The sequence below is a fragment of the Vipera berus genome (genome assembly GCF_964194415.1).
Source record: "Vipera berus genome assembly, chromosome: 2".
NCBI classification, from domain to species: Eukaryota; Metazoa; Chordata; class Lepidosauria; order Squamata; family Viperidae; genus Vipera; species Vipera berus.
The window spans coordinates 65,493,390-65,511,553 of NC_138203.1; the positions used below are offsets into that span (position 1 = coordinate 65,493,390).

Genomic DNA, 18,164 nt, shown 5'->3' on the forward strand with positions numbered 1-18,164 from the left:
GGCCCTTTTATGATTTGTGGACTTCAACTCCCAGAATTCCTCTGCCAGTTTGCCTGGCTGAGGAATTCTGGGAGTTGAAGTTCACAAGTCATAAAAGGGCCAAGTTTGAAGACCCCTGATTTTAAACTGACTATCGAGTTGAATCCCTGGGCTCCTCATTTATAGGTTTGGGCTTTCAGTTAACAATAGGACCTGCTGCCGAAAACTGCGTTGAGGGGAACATCCTTCTCTAAGGGCCGCTTTTAAGCCTGCTGCCTGCTGCCTACCGGATAAAGGAGGCCGCAGGCAGCGGAGACCCGGTTGACAGTTGAGTTGGTCTGTAGCAAAGGCTCAATTCAACGTGGGGCCGCTAACCGTTCCCTTGGCTCCAAGTCAGTTAGCGTCGTCACCCTTGACTACCCCGCCAAGCCGCCTCTTTCCAGGATGCGGCGCTTTTGGCGGGCCGCAAAAAGAAACCAGCGCCGCGGGGAAACGATCGTCAGAAGTGGAATTCACACCTGTGAAGGACCAAGCCCCGTCCGCCTCCTTCCTACACGTCTGACAGGCCGCAAGTGGGCGGCCCCGCGCGGGGCGGCCGCGCGCTCTCAAAGCAGCTCTCCCCTGGCTGGCAGGGCGAAATTCTTGGAAGAACTTTTCCTGCTCGAGGGGTGGAGCAGAGAAGGGGCGGCCTGGAAGGCAGCCGGCAGCGAAAGGACGGATTTGAGCGCGGAGAGTTGGGCTCGGCGTCTGGGCGTCTTTCTTTTCCCGGATCGGGGGTTCCCACCGTTTGGAGCCGTCGAGGCGTCTCCGCCAGCCCGCGGAGTCTCCCTCGCCGTGTGATGAGCTCCTCTTCGGGGGAGCAGGTGGACTCGGACGAGGCTGGCCGGCTCCGCTCGCTCTTTCTGGCCTGCGATGTGAACGGTTCTGGCCGGATCGAGCGCGATGACTTCGGCTCGCTCTGCGCTGAGCTGCGGGTCCGGCCGGCGGAGGCCGAAGCTATTTTTCAGCGCCTGGATACTGACCGCGACGGCGCCATCACCTTCCGCGAGTTCGTTCGGGGGTTTCGCGGCGTCACTCAACCGCAGAGGTGGCGGAGCGACTGCGAGGAGCTCCTCGGGGAAGAGAGCGACGCGTTCGGTACTTTCGCCGGGACGGCGGCGGCGGCGGGATCTGCGGTGGGTCCCAGCCAGGCCTGGCGGGAATTTGAGCTCCGGCTTGGGGAGGAGGCGGGCTACATTCCCAGGTAAGTCGCTGTTGCTCCACCGGGGGGGGGGGGGGGGGGAAAGGCGCGCCATATCCAGCCCCAGAAGTTTTAGCCCTTGCTTCTCGAGTCACCCTTGAAAGAGAAAGGTGGTAAAAATATTTCTGAGTAGTTCCACTTTTATTTTTCGAACGATACAAAGCTGTTAACAAATGGGTTTAGCAAACTTCCAAGCGGTGTTTTCGGAACTGATGAAGGTTGCACCTGTTGAACTTCTACCGGGCAAGTATTACTTCAGGGGTACACAAGGGCTAGCGCGGGCAGCATTTGACCATGTGATTATTTTTTATTTCAGCCTTTGCTTGGATAATAGTTGAGGATCATGTATTTTACTCTTTCCACTCTTTATAGTATGGTAAGCACTAGCCACCTTTTCTACAAGGAACTGGGAGGCAGTGTTTACCCTCTTAACAATCAGTGTAAAAGGCTGGGAAGTAGAAAAGGCAGTCAGTGTGTATTTGTGGCTTTGCTGGCGTTTAAACCTCTTAAAATTTTAGGTAGTTGCCAGTGAGTAACCCATGCTGGCTTTCCAAGGAAGCAGAGAAAGTCCGAGATTATGGTTGGTTTCTAAGCAACGGCTGCAGTTTTCAGTCTATTGCAGTTTTATCTCATCCCTGTCTACATTATAGCATAGTTTTTGTTTAAAGTATAAACTTGTTTTATAAAAAGAATTCCATTCCCTCCTCCTTTTGGAATTTGCTGTCCCCATTGAAAATCGTCCCTGTTAGAAGAAGTGGCATATGCTAGCATCAATAAAGAAAGGATGGCTAGATAGGGCAGCAGAAACATGACAGGGGAATTTTTGTTTTTGTTTTAATGATGCAACACATACCTTTGAAAACTCTCATCCAGCAAGCCTGCAAGGTGCCACGTTGCTTCTAGTCTTTTCTTGTTACTGCAAGTAAATAGAGCTGCTCTGCTCAGATTTCAAGTCTTTTCTTATGAAGAATCTCATTCTATTTTCTCTTGGTACTGCCTACTTCAGCTGATCATTTTGCAGTCTTCAGGTTTTGTGGGAATCCGTCAAGCACATTTCCAAGCTAGTATACTTTCTTATACGAACTTGTCCTGATTCTTCAAACAGACAGCTGTTCCTGTGTAGTGAAAAGCAGACAAACAAATGAAAAAAAACCCAGTCAAGTGAATTTAAACAAGTGATAGTCCTGCTTGATGTCAGATTTTTAATGTATTCAAAATTCTTTTTATAGTTAGTTGTCTGACTGTTTGAAGATGTCAGTTTACACCTATATGGTGTATTGTGAAAATCCCTGAGCTGCATCCTGAATGTCCAAATAGCAAGCTTTCTTTACTGCAGTATGCTATTTCCTAGGATATTAGCACTGTATTAGGAATACTGTCAACAAAAGACAACATAAATTTCCCAAACAACTCTATGGTTCATTTGGAGAGCAGATTATCAAAGGATATTGTATCAGGAACTTTCAGAACAAGAGTTGAAACATCCAAAGATTCTGTCTTCTTTCATATTTAGCATATTTCATATTTCACGAACTGATTTTATGATAGTCTCAAGTAGGGTGCTCAAGAATGGGGGAGGGGTGCACACATGGCGAGCAGACCAGTGTGACCATTCATGAAGTAGATGAAATTGATTTGTTGTGGTCTGTCTGTCTGTCCATCCATCCATCCATTTCTATATTTAGGAACTGCCCATCTCCCACATAGAGTGACTCTGACAAGTGTACAAATAGTATCTCATATGTATTTTGCTCAAACACCAAGACTTATGCTCTATTTCTAACAATTACTTCCCATTCTTTTAGTTTAAATTATGGCTAATAGCATAAACCTGATTTAATTGGAGCTTTAACAGAGCTGATGTGAGGTCACAACACTTCCATGAATTACAGTATGACTTTGAGGATTTCAGATGTCTTGGACTGCATATTTTAGTCATCTTTCTCAGCATGGCTATACTGGCTAAAATGGATGGATTACTATATTTGCAAGCACAAAGTATTCAGAGTTTACCTTTTAAACAATATTAAAAGTGTGTGCAATAAATCTTACTTTTAAAGTTTTGCTTGAACTTAACAGAACAGGGTTTAATTAGGACAGGGATTAAGAATTACTAGACCTCCCAGCAGTATTAGCCTACATAATGATTAGGGATGCTGTAAATTATAGATCAGTATTGAAGTGTACTTTCTTTTAAGTTACACTTTTTAGAACTGACTGCAAAGATGTAGCTAAATAGGTGTACATGTGGGCCCAATATCCTGTTTTAGAAGAGCTCTGTAGGTGGTGGAATGAGGTTTGTGCAGGAAGAGTTTGTGTAAGCATCTGCCTTTCTTATCTTGGTACCATGGAGACAATGTTTGCTCTAGTACTCTGTAATCCAGCTACTTTGGTTTAATAAGACAGGAGAACGAATTGCAATTCCTTTGTTTGGCATACAGACGTAATGCGTCACAATTCTGAATAGCAGTCATCATGCATTGTTTCAAGTAGAATGATACTCAGAACAAAATGGATATGATCCCTAAAGAAGTAGGGCACAATTAACTGCTTACTGGAAAAAAATGTTAATGGAGTTTTAGACCTTGGAAAGATGGAAGGCTAAGTCAACTTTGACTGGTCAGGATCGAACTGCTGGCTGTGGGCAGAATTTGCCGGCAATACTGCATTCTAAACACTGCGCCACCAGGGCTCCTTATATAGTATTCATCTCCTAATTTTTCTTACAGCAACAACTCAGGTTGGGCTGAGAGTAATGATCACCCAGGAAGTTTTTTGGGTGAGGATGATTTAGAACTTGGGTGTCCTTATTCCGAGTTCAACACTGCATTGGCTTTTACTGGAAGGGGTGATAACACTATGTTTATCAAACAAGATAAACAATACGTTCAAGGCATTTTGAATAGATTAATTTTTTCAAAACTAAAGCCATAGTAAAAGTAAGGTCTGTGTAAGGAATAGGAAACTCAGCATTGTCTAGATCAGACATGTCAAATTTGCGACATCATGTGACGTCGCACGACGTATTGGAACTTTTTCCCCATTGCCAGCAATGGTGTGGGCGCGGTTTCCTCGTGACGTTCCGGCCCACAGTCCGGCAGTTTGACACCCCTGGTCTAGATGGTTTGAAGCAACAGTAGCAGAATATATGACAATTGGTGGTCTTGGAAAAGGCTAATTGAAAATATAGTTAAAAGTATCTAGATGATTTCAGGTTGCAACTTCTATATAAATATTGAAGCTGAGGTTTGGTATCTGTACTATATTTGGACTTAAAAATACCTACAAGTAGTCCTTAAGTCACAATTTGAATTAGGATCAGAATGTCTGTTACTAAGCAATGTGGGCATAAAGTATGACGTTATGTGACTGCAAAAACCCACTGGTTTTTTTTGGTGAGACCCCAACTCAATCCTAGCCATTCCTGGCTTGGTCCCTTTTAGCCCTGATCTTCAGTAAGGGAAGAGACTATTTCCTCCGCCTCCTTTTCAATTCTCTGCACCTGCTATCTCTTGCCTCCCCGCCCCATCCATTTGGCCCCTGGCAAAGCTGCACTTCTGTGTGGTGGTAGTGGTATTGAAGCTAAAGTAAAGGCCCAGGATGGTGGCAGACAGCTAAAACTGCTGAAGGTGCCGCTCCACTGAGTTCCTCTGTGCAAAGAGCAGAGAGGGGAGGAAGGTAAGTGGTGGGGGAGTTGAAACACCCATATTTTGATCAAGTCACTATGATGGTGCTACAGCATCCATACCTTCAGGGACCAAATGTTAACTTCCATTCTTTCAGCAGTGCTATAATTTTGAACAGTTGCTGAACGAATAGTAATTAAGCAAGGACTGTCTACTCTGGTTAGATTCCCACATTGTGCTAACAAGTGATTTTGTTTGGTGTGATACATGAATCCAGTCAGTTGTGATTTGTTGAAACCAGAATTAACAAATGAGGTCTTAATGTTGGAGAAAGAAGAAAAAAAAAGTAACCTTGTTTTCTTGGGCCACATGTCTTCCTCAGTCATAGGTGGTTTGCAGATATATATTAAACAGTTTGTGTTGTTTAGTCATTGCTTGAGTACCGGTATCTATTTCAACTATTGTTGTACCAAACACAAACTTAATGTTAGCAGTGATTTCTGCCCTTTCAAACAGTAACAAATCCAAACTGAACTGGAAATCTTCATCCTTCCAGAAACCTTTTATAGATAGAGAAAATATGCAGATGTTTCAGAGAATAATTAAATGTTGAAAAGTGTGAATCAAATTATTTTGTGAAATATTGGTATCTAATTATTGGTTATCTCAGTTTATAATTCAAGATTTATAATAATCATAATTGTCCTGAATTGGTTAAAATTTCTCCAGTTCTTTTTCTTCTATTCGTCTATTTTTATTTCTGTTTTATGTGAAATTGAAGTATACCAAACATGTATATTATTTTTGGTGTTTTTTTTTGCTTGATTATGCATCACCAAGTCTGTGTAAACTTTTGTGATCATATAGATAGATATACTCCAGGATGATCTGCCCTCAACATATAATAGTTACATATATACATATACGTATATCTAGTTTATTTATGTATTGATTTTATAAATATATAAAATTATATCTAATTTTCTTACCCTTGGGGTAGAATCTAGTTCCAATTCATAAAAGTATAGCGTAGTGGTTAAACCAGTTTTAAGATGATTTATGCACGCCTTTTCAAATCACTGCCTTGCAGATATGTTGGATTAGCTTCTGCCGTTTTTATCTGAGTTCTGAGAGTGTACTACAACACATTTACAGAATATGAGACTGGAAAAGCCAAATGTTTATAGGTTGTGAAAGTTGGTTGCAACAGAAACTAGAACAACGTTATTTGGAAATATGCTTAATTAAAAAGGAAAAAAAATGGCTGTTTGAATTGTGATAATCAGAATGTTCACAGGTCATGAAATTTAACATTAGGGTTAAAGAGAAAACTTGCAAATATTACTCCCAGACACCCTACATGGGATGCTATTTTCATAACAGGAGTAATAGTGAAAAAATAGGGCAACAGATTATTTCAAAGGAATTTTGAAAAACAGAACTCGGCATCCTAAAACTGATGCTATAAGATATATTGGATTACAGCTCACTTCCAGCCAGCGTAATGGTCAGAATAATCATCCAGCCAACATGCACACTTGCTCAAGTTGCCAAAGCTGGAACGGAAGATTTATTCTATCCTTCTTCCTGATTTACTAAATGCACTCTGTAGATACAATGTGTCTGTGGCAGAGAGCATTCCCTGGTCAATAATAATAATAACTGCAGGAAGATCTTAGAGACTGACTACAAACAACGGCATGACAAAGTAGCAACAATGGTGCATTGGAATATCTTCGATAAATGCTTCTTGCCTGCAAACAAGAACTGGTAGGACTAAAAAATAGACAAATTGATAGAAAATGAAAAATGCAAAATGCCCCTGGACTTTAGAATGCAAATAGACAAACATCTGCTGGACAATACACCAGCTTAACAATTGTTGATAAGAAAGACAAAAAAGTCTGGGTTGTAGACAATTGCATACCTGGAGCCAGCAAAATAGTAGAGAAAATAACAAAATATACCCTGAAGCAAGTGTGTTAAACTGCTGGCCCGTGGGCCAGATGCATCATGCCGAAACCACGCCCACCCCATTACTGGTAATGGAGAAAAAGTCCCGATACGGCACGTGATGTCATGTGACATCGCAAGTTTGACATGCCTGCTCTAAAGACATGCAAAGAGAAGTAAAACAAATATTGGTATTTAGGTCAGCATCCTTGTAATTCAAAAAAAAAAACAAACCCCCCAAAAAACCAACAACCAAAAAAACCCCTCTTCCCCATCCTTAGAGCTACTTATGTTTTTCTACGGAATTGTTTTGTTCTCCTTGCCCTGAATTTGATTTCTTATTCTTGCACCTGACTGTTTTGTGTAAATGTAGGCCACAGAAAGCTCCTGAATGGAGCTGTTAATTGGGTCAGTGAGAAATAACAAAACCACGTTAAGATTCTGTTATCAAATAACCGGAGCAAACTTTGCAGTCACTATTGTACTGAATGTTTAGGACCGCAGCTTTTCCAAGCGGAGCTCAGCAGGCCTACACGAAGTTGCTCAATGGAGGGAATAATATCTGTTAAATAGCGGGTTGTTTGGCACAGAAATGAAGACGAGGTAGCTGAGTACAGGGAAACTCATATTTTATTTTGTGCAGAATCTGTACTGAGCAAATGGCTGCAACCAGCCGCAATATATAGTCTAGCCCCTAGGCGGCAGCCAATAGGTTTGAAGCAACTATTTTCACCTAGGGATAGCCAATTGTAGCACTGGAGACTTGTAGTCTGGGTTGCTGGAGTTAACTGCTCCAGCAGCCCACGTGGTATTACTATGAGCCCAGTACATAACAATATCTTTCAGCTTTCCTTAGTTCACTTTTCTGGTTTGTTTAATCTGCTGGAGATGAAAAAAACTCCAAGAACAGCAGCTTATTTCAGAGAAAAAAACAAGAGGTAGGACTGTCAAGCTGTAAGGCAACAGGAGGATTAGTTTTAGAACTCAGCTGTTCTTAAACTCCAGTTTGGGGTTACGTACAAAGCTGGTCAAAAAATATATCTCCCGTTAGCTTGATTTATTTATGAACTAAAGTATTGAAATAGGGCTGCTGCCAGACTTCCGGAGTGTTGACCATTGTAGATTTCCTGAAATGTAACACTAATAACACTAAATCTATTTTGGTAATTTAAGATGTTGAAAAGAATGAATTAAATAGTTTTAAATGTTTTTATTGTCCACTATATCTGCTATTTAAAATTATAATAATGGTTATAGTTGCACTGTAACTTATTACCATTGTGAATTTTCAGTTTATTATATTTGTGTTTTTAATAGAATTGTCCTAGATTGTACTACTTGCGTTGTCACGCTCCCTTGAACCCATAAAAAGGATTGTATTTTCTTTCTTTTTTTCTGGCAACTGAGGATAACATTTTATGCAATGAATAACCCTTATCCATATAAAGTTCTATAAAGTAAATATTTTACCAGATTTAGAAACAGGTATGATAAATGCAGGTAGTCCTCGACCTACAAGAGTTTCTTTAGTGACTGTTCAAAGTTACAAAGGGACTCATGGCCCTTTTTCACATTTACAACCATTGCAGTATCCCCATGGTCACATTATCAAATTCAGATGCTGGGCAACTGGTTCATATTTATGATGCTAGAAGTTTCCTGAAGTCATGTGATCAATTGCAGCCCTGGATTCTCTCTTGCTATATCCATTAGTAGGAGAACATAGGAAAAGAAATGGCAGAACCTGGGGGCAGAGTGCAAAGAAGTCTAGAATCCCTACTTAGCTGCAAATATACTACCATGTTTTCCCGAAAATACTGTAAGACCTATCCCCAAAATAAACCCTAGTTTGATTTTGGGGGTGGGTGGGCCTAATATAAGTCCTACCCCCCAAATAAGCCCTAGTATTGGGGAGAGGTACATGCCTGAAAATCAAGCTAGGGTGGGGTGGGGTTGGAGCTACCTCACGAACCCCACACCTGCTTACCATTGCAGCCAGTCCTTCCATGTCCCGACACCTGCCTCATTTCACGCTGCATGTGGATGTCAACCCCAACTTCCATTTCACCAACAGAGGCCTTCAGGAAATGCCTCTGTAGCTGAGAATGGAGCTCCAGATTGTTGTGCATGGCGTCCCTTGGCCTCCATGTGTCAATCTGGAGCTCAGTTCTTCACTGCAGAGGCATTTCTTGAAGGCCCCTGATGGTGAAATGGAGGCCAGGGGCGACATGCTGGAGCAGTGGCAAGCAGCCACAGAAGGTGGGCCAGCTGGGCAGGGCTGTCAGTGCCACTTTGCAAAAAGACCTCCCCCCAAAAATAAGACCTGGTGCCCCTTTTGGAGGCAAAAATGTCCGGGTCTTATTTTTGGGGAAACATGGTAAGTCTGACCCCCTTTAGTGCTGTTGACCCTTATCTAACTCTAACCAGATGTTTCTTAGTTAAGAAGATTCCTGTGCATAGGCTTTTAGCAATAAATTAGCTTAATTGAACCTTCATGTGTGGATCTGTTCTTTTGCTACTGAAAGAGAAAGATGTAATTTGAACAATATCAGAAAGGTGAGGGTTATCCAGACAACTCATTTGATGAACTTGAGTGGGACAGCGATCTGATCCTATACTGGAAGCATTTCCTGTGTAAAGGGCAAACCTGATTCCATCCTGTTTAGCATCTTTATTTATAAAAGTTTCTCCAGTATTGTATATGTGTATGTGTTTAATCCATGCAGTGGATTTACATTTTTATAATCTAAGGCAGACATGTCAAACATGCGACGTGACGTGACGTTGTGCAATGTATCGGAGCCTTTGCGCCATTGCCGGCAATGGGGTGGGCGCAGCTTCCAGATGATGCGTCTGGCCCGTAGGCCGGCAGTTTGACACCCCTGATATAAGGGCTTGGGTAAAGAGATTTTGAACTTAAATCTCTGGAGATGTTTTGATTCCAGGATAGATTAAGATCACAGTGCTTACACCAAAATAAAGTAAATCATATTAACAAGTAATATGTCTGTGATTTACTCTTATGAACTAATTGACCCATTTTTACAACCTTATTTGTAAAATCTTAATAAAAAATCTGTTCCATCTACCCATTTTCCTTGACATCACCATGTAAGATATATTTTTAAATAAAGCTGCAAAACATTTAATACTTGTCCCCCATTTCTAGGCAGGAGCAGGTCAATATTCTGTATCAGAACATCAATATAGTGGAACCACGATTAATTCAACCATATGAAAATGTTATTAAGAACTTTATTAGAGAGATCAAGCTACAGAGTACAGAAATGGAGACCTTGGCCATCGCTGTAAAAAGGTAAAGTTAATTGGGTTTGTACTTTATAATGAAATTATATTAAAGTATGCTATTCAAATCTGAAGTGGGCAAGTAGCCTCTAGATCTGTGAACATATCTGTATTTGCATCAAGTAAATAAAGAATGTCCAAACCATATCCAGAGCACTACTGGATTCAAATACTTCCATCAATACCAGACAACAGAGCTGGTGGGAAGGGACTGGATGAATTGCAGTTCAAGGTATTTGAATTTGTTTATCCATGCTTTAAATACCCAATAAATAATGTGGGTGAAGAACAAATAGTTACCGGTAACATTTTATTAAAGGTTAAATTATAAAGAGTATACTATCATAATTTAAAATATGCTTGAAGCTTTTGTTGTTTGCTTTATAGTTTGTGAACGTCCATTATTTGTTTTCTAAAACAGCATTTTCAAAACAGGTATGTCTGATTTAACTTGGAGATTTCTGATCACAAAGAATTTGAGACTGAACGGAGGAGAAGGAAGAATTAAGTGGAAAATGTAGTGCTACATAGAAATGTTCTGTTTCAGCCTACGACCGGCCATGTTTGAATGTCAGGGACAACCCCTTTTTATAGTCAACAGGCTGGAAAAACCCAACCAAATTTATTTACAAAGAAATCAAAAGTTCAAACAAGAGTTAAACCAAAAGTTCAAACAAGAGTTAAACAGGAATAACAGACCAGGGCTCTAGCAGAAGATCTTCAAACGGTTGCCTTCAGCAACCAGCACAGCCCACACCTTCCCCTTTTATCAGCAGTCCCAAGGCGTGGCTTCTCATTGCCTTCTCCTCCTCTCACCGAGTTGCCTCATGGCCTTTCTCTGTTCTACTCTGCTGGAATGCCTCCTGCTCCTAGCATCCCTGAATAGATCCAGCTGTGAATCATCTACATCCAATATCTTCGTGCTCACACGGCTGAGTCTGATGAGGAACATGACGGGAGGGGCCAGGCTGAGAGTCCTGCAGTGCATCAGAGCCTCCTTCTGACACCAAAGGCTCTCCAAACCCCTCCTCCTCCTCCTTCTTTAGAATCATGAGACTCAGCTGCCGGTATCACAGGCTGACGCTGAATCACAACAAGAAATTAGGAATTTGGTTCATTAATGGTTAAAATACTAATTTTCTCACATTATCTCAACAAGGCACAAAGTAGGCAGTAGCTTCCCAAATACTCGGATGCTACAAGTATTTCAGTTTTAGAATGGCAGTCATAGCAGTTGAGTTTGAATTGGTGGAAGAGATGGCACAACACTGATAATACCTAATCTTACTTCAAATCCTATGCAGTCATTTTGCACTTCTATACTTATGCAAAGAAGCCTTCATTTTCTCATGCCTCTAAGTCTTCTCCATTGAAGACCACTGCATGTGTACATTCCCTGCATTCTTTCTGAGACAATTTTTCCTGCCAGGATGACATTTTTGAGGCCACTAATAGAACCTGGTCACCATATTACTAGTGGACATATTTCTATAAGAGGGCTTCATCTTAGTGCATAAGATGTGCATTCTGCTATTATATGCAGTCTGTCAGTTTTTTTCTGCTCCCAACATTCAACATTCTGAGACTATCTGGACTATGTTTCTTTTCTATATCTTGTTTTTAATTTTGGCTTATTGGTATTTTCCAGTGGATTATGCTATAGGAGGAAATAAAGTAGACTATATAATCTGTAGTATATGTATTAATTTGTAATCTTTGGAGTTATGGTATTAATGTGATAATTCTTAAACATCCACATCAGTTTCACCCAGAGAGATTTAGCACCTAGTATTACAAGGTACAGTATTACAGCTACTGTAATTTGCTTATTGCTGTGAGGAATAGAAAATTTTTTGTTCAGAATTGTATGGAGACAACCAATCGCTATAGTTCAGCATTTATGATTGCTCAATACTGAAGATCATTGATAAATAGGATAATTGGGTATCAAAGGCAATTTACCTTTCTCATTTAGCTATATAATATCACATTAGCTAGAGGGAGGATCTGCCAGTTACTTGAAAGATAGAGATATTATAGTCCGTTCTCCTTTGTTCAGATTCCTGGTTTGCCCCAATTATTTTTAAGGTTGTTTTATATCACTGGTGTCAAATTTGATTGCGTTACGTGATGTATCATGACGTATCGTAATTTTTTTTGCCTTTGCGGAGCTGGGGTGGGCGTGGCCTGCACGTGATGCACCCAGCCCGCGGGCTACCAGTTTGACACCCCTGTTTTATATGAATGTTCATTTTTATAGAGCACAAGATCAAGCAGCCATGCAGCTTGGTGAACTAGAAGAGGAGATGGAGCAGCGCATACAGGCTACAGAACGTAAAATCAAGAAGGAGGTGACTAATGCTTACAATGCCAATGATTTAGAAAGGATTGTTTCCCTCAACCAAATAAATAAAATAATTCCAAATTTTATGTTTCAGATTTGATGTATAGAACATTTCTCTACATTATTTTCCTCTTTAGTTTGCCTCTAATACAAAACAGTACAAAGCTAGCACTTTATCTATCTCTTTCCTAATTTATCCAGGTTTGTATGCAAAAAAAGAAAATTAGGTGAAGAGGGAAAGATGTCCATGATAGCTTACTGCAGGCTAGTAATTTGAAGTAATTTGTCATTGCAGACTAAGTTGTAGTCTAAGGATCTGTTATATTGAAGATGAAAAGCCATTATATAGGGTTCCGGAAGTGTAATAATACATACAGATCTGTGGAATTTTTCTTTCTCCAAGTGCGTAATATATGGAGGAAATGTGAATTCATAACGATTGGTCCCATGCTAGTTCTTAGAGATCATGTGCAAATAGAGATACTTGGAAATGGCCTAATATGTAAACCCCAGTTTCTCTTCCTCTTTCCATTCAACGATATGTTGTACTGATATGATGAAAGGCGCTCCTCTTTTGTGCATATGACACTATGCATGCCTCAAAGGGGTAGAGCTTGTGATAAGCTGTTGTTTTGTCATTTTGACAAATTTATTATTTATTTATTTATTAGTTGAATTTATATACCACCCTATTCCCGAAGGACTCAGGGCGGTTTACAGGGCAGTTAAGACAGTACAAAAAAGAGAATAAAATGGAATTAAATTAGTACAAGCCCACAATTAATAATAACAGTAAAAAATAAAAATTTAAAATTAATTTAATTTAATTTAATATGATTTAATTAAAATAATTTAAAAATTTAAAATCCCTCAGTCCAGGCCAGACAATTCAAACAACCAGGTTTTTAAGTCCCGGCGAAACGAGCGAAGGGCGGGGGCAGTCCGAAGCTCCATCGGCAGTTTGTTCCAAAGGGCGGGCGCACTCACAGAGAACGCCCTCCACCTGGGAATCACCCGCCGGCAATCTCTAACCGGCGGAACCCTAAGGAGGCCCTCCCTGTGGGCGCGCACAGGACGATGGGAAGCTGATGCTGGTAGCAGGTGCTCCCTAAGGTAATCCGGATCCATGCCATTTAGGGCTTTATAGGTTATCATCAGCACCTTGAATCTCAAATGAGGGAGCTTCTGTGGACACCCATGCACAGTGTCATTTATTCCTCCAAACAATTAACATATGAAAACTACAGGAAAAAATGAAGACAAAATTCTGGGTTTAGTTTTGAGTATTTGCCCTATCTCTCATAATAAGCAAGAGATTCTAATAGGATTCACATGCTACCCTGTTATATTATGATTTTAAATTAGGGTTTGAAGTAAAGTTTGCAAAATATGGTTTATAGTTCAGTATATTGTATGACCCAAGCTAATTAAATAAATTCTAGTTAAACCAATTTATGTGGCTGTCGACAACTAATAGCAATAGTATACAGTAGTTATAACCTTGGTTCTAATTATAATTTGCTTTTGCAGTATCCCTGAGTTTCAAAAATATTGTTTTTGTTCTGTGGAGTGAGAAAACTTGTTTTTAGAGAAGGAAAAACAAACTTGCAAGTAATGTGTGTGCAATGGACATTTTTGACTTTACTAAGGAATGGGTTGGTATTTGATAAAACAATAGCAAAGTGTAAATGGGTATTTTTTGTGTATTAATTGCCATCTAAATATTAAGAACAGCCTATAATAATGTAGTTTGCTTATCATTCTTGAAATTCTACTTATCTTACTATGTTCTTCACAAATGTACTGTTAAAAAGAAAGACGCCTCAAATGTAAATGCAAGATTGCTGTGATATTTACTTTGTGGGATAGTTTTGAAACCACAAATTTTATTAGCACATAGCTTTTACCGAAGCAAGTATGAGTTGTAACACAGTCAAATAGTGCTTTATGTGCTAATAATTATTCTAGAGCAGGGGTGTCAAACTGGCGGCCCGCGGGCTGGATGTGTCATGCTGAAACTGCACCCACCCCAGTTCCGGCAATGGGGAAAAAGTCACGATACGTCGTGACACATCACGTGACCTTGCGAGTTTGACACCCCTGTTCTAGAGTATATGCTTTGTATTTATTTCCAGGTGGCAGAGCCATGAAACATGTACTGTAGCAAATATTTATGCAAGTCTAGTCATATTTGAATACTTTAAGACTGGCCAAATATTTTTGACTGTATAATTAGAGCAGATACATGTTCTGCTGAATTAGAATGCAATGTAAACTGCTTAAGTCTGCCATTTCTAATTTAATAAATGTGTAAAATGTTTCAGGAGAAGCGTAAAGCAGAAAAAGCTTTGAATGATCTCAAGCGTCAATATGAAACTGAAGTGGGGGATCTCCAAGTGACAATAAAAAAATTAAAAATGGTGTGTACATACTCAATATGTGATGAACAGTGTATGGTTAAATAGATCCAGGCCCGATTCTCTGTAAATATTCTGCTATCTTTGAAGCAATTAAGCAGACAAGATTTTCATCTTATTGAAAAATAAACTTCACATATTTTAATCCCTGAGATAACAGGCATTCTTTAAAAAGAAAGGAATTGTGTTCTATGGCATAGTTATGAATCAGAACTAAATGGTTTCACCCTTTTCACAAGGCAATTAGTCTTTATCGTTATTTAAAAAAGTGGGAGGTTGTATTTGGGAGTAAATCTGCTCATTGAAGTCTTGGGTTTCTGTCCACAATTCCTAGTCTGAATAATCACAAATAAAAACATGTTGACCTTAGTGAGCATTTCTCCTGTCACATGTCTTTTGATTACTCACTTCCCTAATAGTAACAGTATTTGAGAATTATGTTTTTGAATGATCAAAACACCTGTTAAATCTAAATAGACTTTGGTCAGCTTGAAAGTAAGGATTTAGCTTATAGCCTAAAATGAGTGGGAATTCTTTTTGTTGACAGATTGGGAAACATTTCTGTAGATTGAAGATTAGTTAGTTCTTAACTTTCCAGTTATTATTTTAATTTTTCAGTTATTAATGCAAGTTCTTTGTTCTTTAGTGCTATACACCATAAATTATTTGTACTGATAATAGCTCAGGAAGTTAATGACTAGTTTAATAGTGTAGTACTGTTTCAAGTTATTAGTTTGCTAGTTTTAAAAGCTGCCTTCAAATAACCAATAAAGAAAACAGTTAAGTTCTTGAATATTTTTGTGAAAGGTTTGATTCCCTTTGCATTGTACTGAAATAGTCAGAAAAAAATTATTATAACTTTTACACTTCCTTTATTGTTTACAGCTTGAGGAACAATCTAAAAACATTAATCACAAAGAAGATTTGGAAGTATTAAAAAGAAGGATACGTGATCTGACCTTGGTATGACTTACTTAAAATTTCTTCAGTCTCAACATACCGTAATTAGTATTTTTGTTGCCTCTTCTGGCTTGGTGAAATTTGATATTTTCCTGAACTGTCCGGGAGTTTAAATGAACGAATAGAATTTTAAGGAGAGAAAAAAAAGTTTTTCTAGGCATGTAGTGTGTTTAGTTCCATATATTAACAACTAGTTAGTGGGTAGGTGGTGTGTGTAACAATAAAATACAGATTGGCCCTTAGATGCAGACATGTTGAACAGTGAGAGGGAATTCTTATAGATTCTGTGACCTTGTACATACCTTTCTAGGAAGCTTGGAAAAGCTACAAACATATTTTTGGGGAAAACAGGTTGGGTACAAATGGAAAACCAGTGCGGAAATAATTAATCCCTTTATTTTAAACTGTTGACTATTCAAGTAGTTCACAGGTTGGTGAAATAATTGATCAAAGTAGCCATTCAAATAATAAAATTATGTTTAATTTCATAAATCATTACTGCATGAATCACTATTTTTGAATGTTTCATTTTAAAAATTTATGTTTCTAGGAAAACCAGAAACTTAAAAAAGATCTTATGGAAGCACAGACAAATATAGCTTTTCTTCAGAGTGAATTAGATGCTTTAAAAAGTGATATTGCAGATCAAAGTTTGAATTCAGAAAGGTAAGGGAACATCTCTAGAGATACATAGTAAGTTATTGTTGGTAAAAAAAACCAAACTAATTTCCCCTAAACTATTCTCTTTGCAGAGATCTAGACATGATCAGAGAGTACACTGAAGACAGAGATAGCTTGGAGAGGCAGATAGCAGTATTACAGTAAGCTGCTAAATAAATCTCTTTTTAAAATGTTTTCATTTATAAATTTTGATATTCAGAAGTTACGATCTCCAATGGGGAAAAGAACAACTCTCTTTTTTTCTGTTAAAGAACAGCTCTCTCCCTCTCTTTTTTTGTGTGAAAGGTGTCTCCAGTTCCCTGATCTATATTTTAATCAGCCAGTCTGGTAGATAAAACATAGTCACAATATTAAGCTGCACATTTGGTATTGTAGGAAATTGATAAGATCTTTCTTCAGAAATAAAATTTAATAATTTTTATTTATTTTAAATCTTTATAGCTCTCTTACAGGTTTTTAGGTCACTGAATTCTAACGGAGCCATAGTCCTCTGCATTTTATTTATTTATTTGTATGTTCCTTTCCAAAAGGACATATTTATTTAGAACATGTATCTAGCTGCCCATCTTCTAATCAATTCTGGGCAGATTTCAATTTTTTTAACACAATATATAAAACCATATCAAAACTATAAAACTAAACAATTAAAACAGTGGTTATTACATTACATGTAGTGTAACATTTTAATATTACATTAAGATGTTGGTCCAAAGTACCTGAAAATTCAGTATAAGAACATAATACAATATCTCATGCTTATTTATACCACTAATACCTGGTTGAATGTTCTTGGAAGAATTGAACTGATCTGCAGTAAAATAGATGTTTGAATTGAATAATTCTGTCTGAGAACTGAGGCTTTGCTCCAAGAACACATGACTGCTAAGGTGGCTTATACCTAGAATCAGCCTTCTCCACTTTGAAATAACCTTTCTGGAAAAACTTACTTGGACCTTAGTTTGTGGTCTTTGTGGTCCCATATAAGCACTGGATGTTATTGCAGCTGTGTATTCTTTTGAAGAGGTGCTTTGCATTGTGGAGTCAGCCTGTTTGTGACTCATTAAAGCATCCACATTATTTTCTTATTGCATAAAGACTGTGGGAAGGCTTCTTCTTCAACTGCAATCTTGGAGAAAGCTGCTCTAGTGAGGCATGTACATTAAGTCCCCACACATTCCAAAACGTTCTTCAAAATTCATTCTTGAGCATTGCAGAGACCTAATATTTATTTTAGAAATAAATGCCATTTTTTTGTTTCTTCTTCTATACTAAATTTCATGGAAGCATTCTGTGAGGTTTTTGCTTTTTTCAAAGTTTTACCTTGCTGTGATAGCTTTTGGATTTCAAAGGATTTGGTTTTAAACATGGGAGAACATTAAAACGTGGGCTCCCCACCTTCAATTGGTGTGTGAAATAATACAATTAATTCTGCTGCTTCAAAGTTCTTTAATTTGTACAGGTTGAGGTTTATATGCAGGCAAAAATCAAAATTTAGTTGCAGCAACTGCTCAAGAGCAATCACTACCATAAATTGTTTTACTACCTTATGCACTTTTAATTCTTTAATCACTATGCCATTCCTTCCTAACTTGATGTCCTCTAGATCTGAATTACAACTCCCATCACATGTCAAACTATCTGCAAATGATGAAAGTTGT

At 38.8% G+C, this 18,164-nt stretch overlaps 1 protein-coding gene across 1 annotated transcript in view; it reads left to right on the plus strand.

Annotated features, from left to right (window-relative positions):
* The first annotated feature begins 674 nt into the window (after positions 1 to 674).
* RASEF (RAS and EF-hand domain containing) overlaps positions 675 to 18,164 on the plus strand; it is a 38,239-nt gene continuing 20,749 nt past the window's right edge. Inside the window, exons 1-7 of the mRNA XM_081319363.1 lie at positions 675 to 1,222; positions 9,968 to 10,114; positions 12,365 to 12,455; positions 14,773 to 14,868; positions 15,751 to 15,828; positions 16,376 to 16,491; positions 16,578 to 16,646. Of these exons, the coding sequence (XP_081175489.1) occupies positions 819 to 1,222; positions 9,968 to 10,114; positions 12,365 to 12,455; positions 14,773 to 14,868; positions 15,751 to 15,828; positions 16,376 to 16,491; positions 16,578 to 16,646 (1,001 nt within the window). The 5' untranslated portion in view covers positions 675 to 818. The remainder of the gene's footprint in view (positions 1,223 to 9,967; positions 10,115 to 12,364; positions 12,456 to 14,772; positions 14,869 to 15,750; positions 15,829 to 16,375; positions 16,492 to 16,577; positions 16,647 to 18,164) is intronic.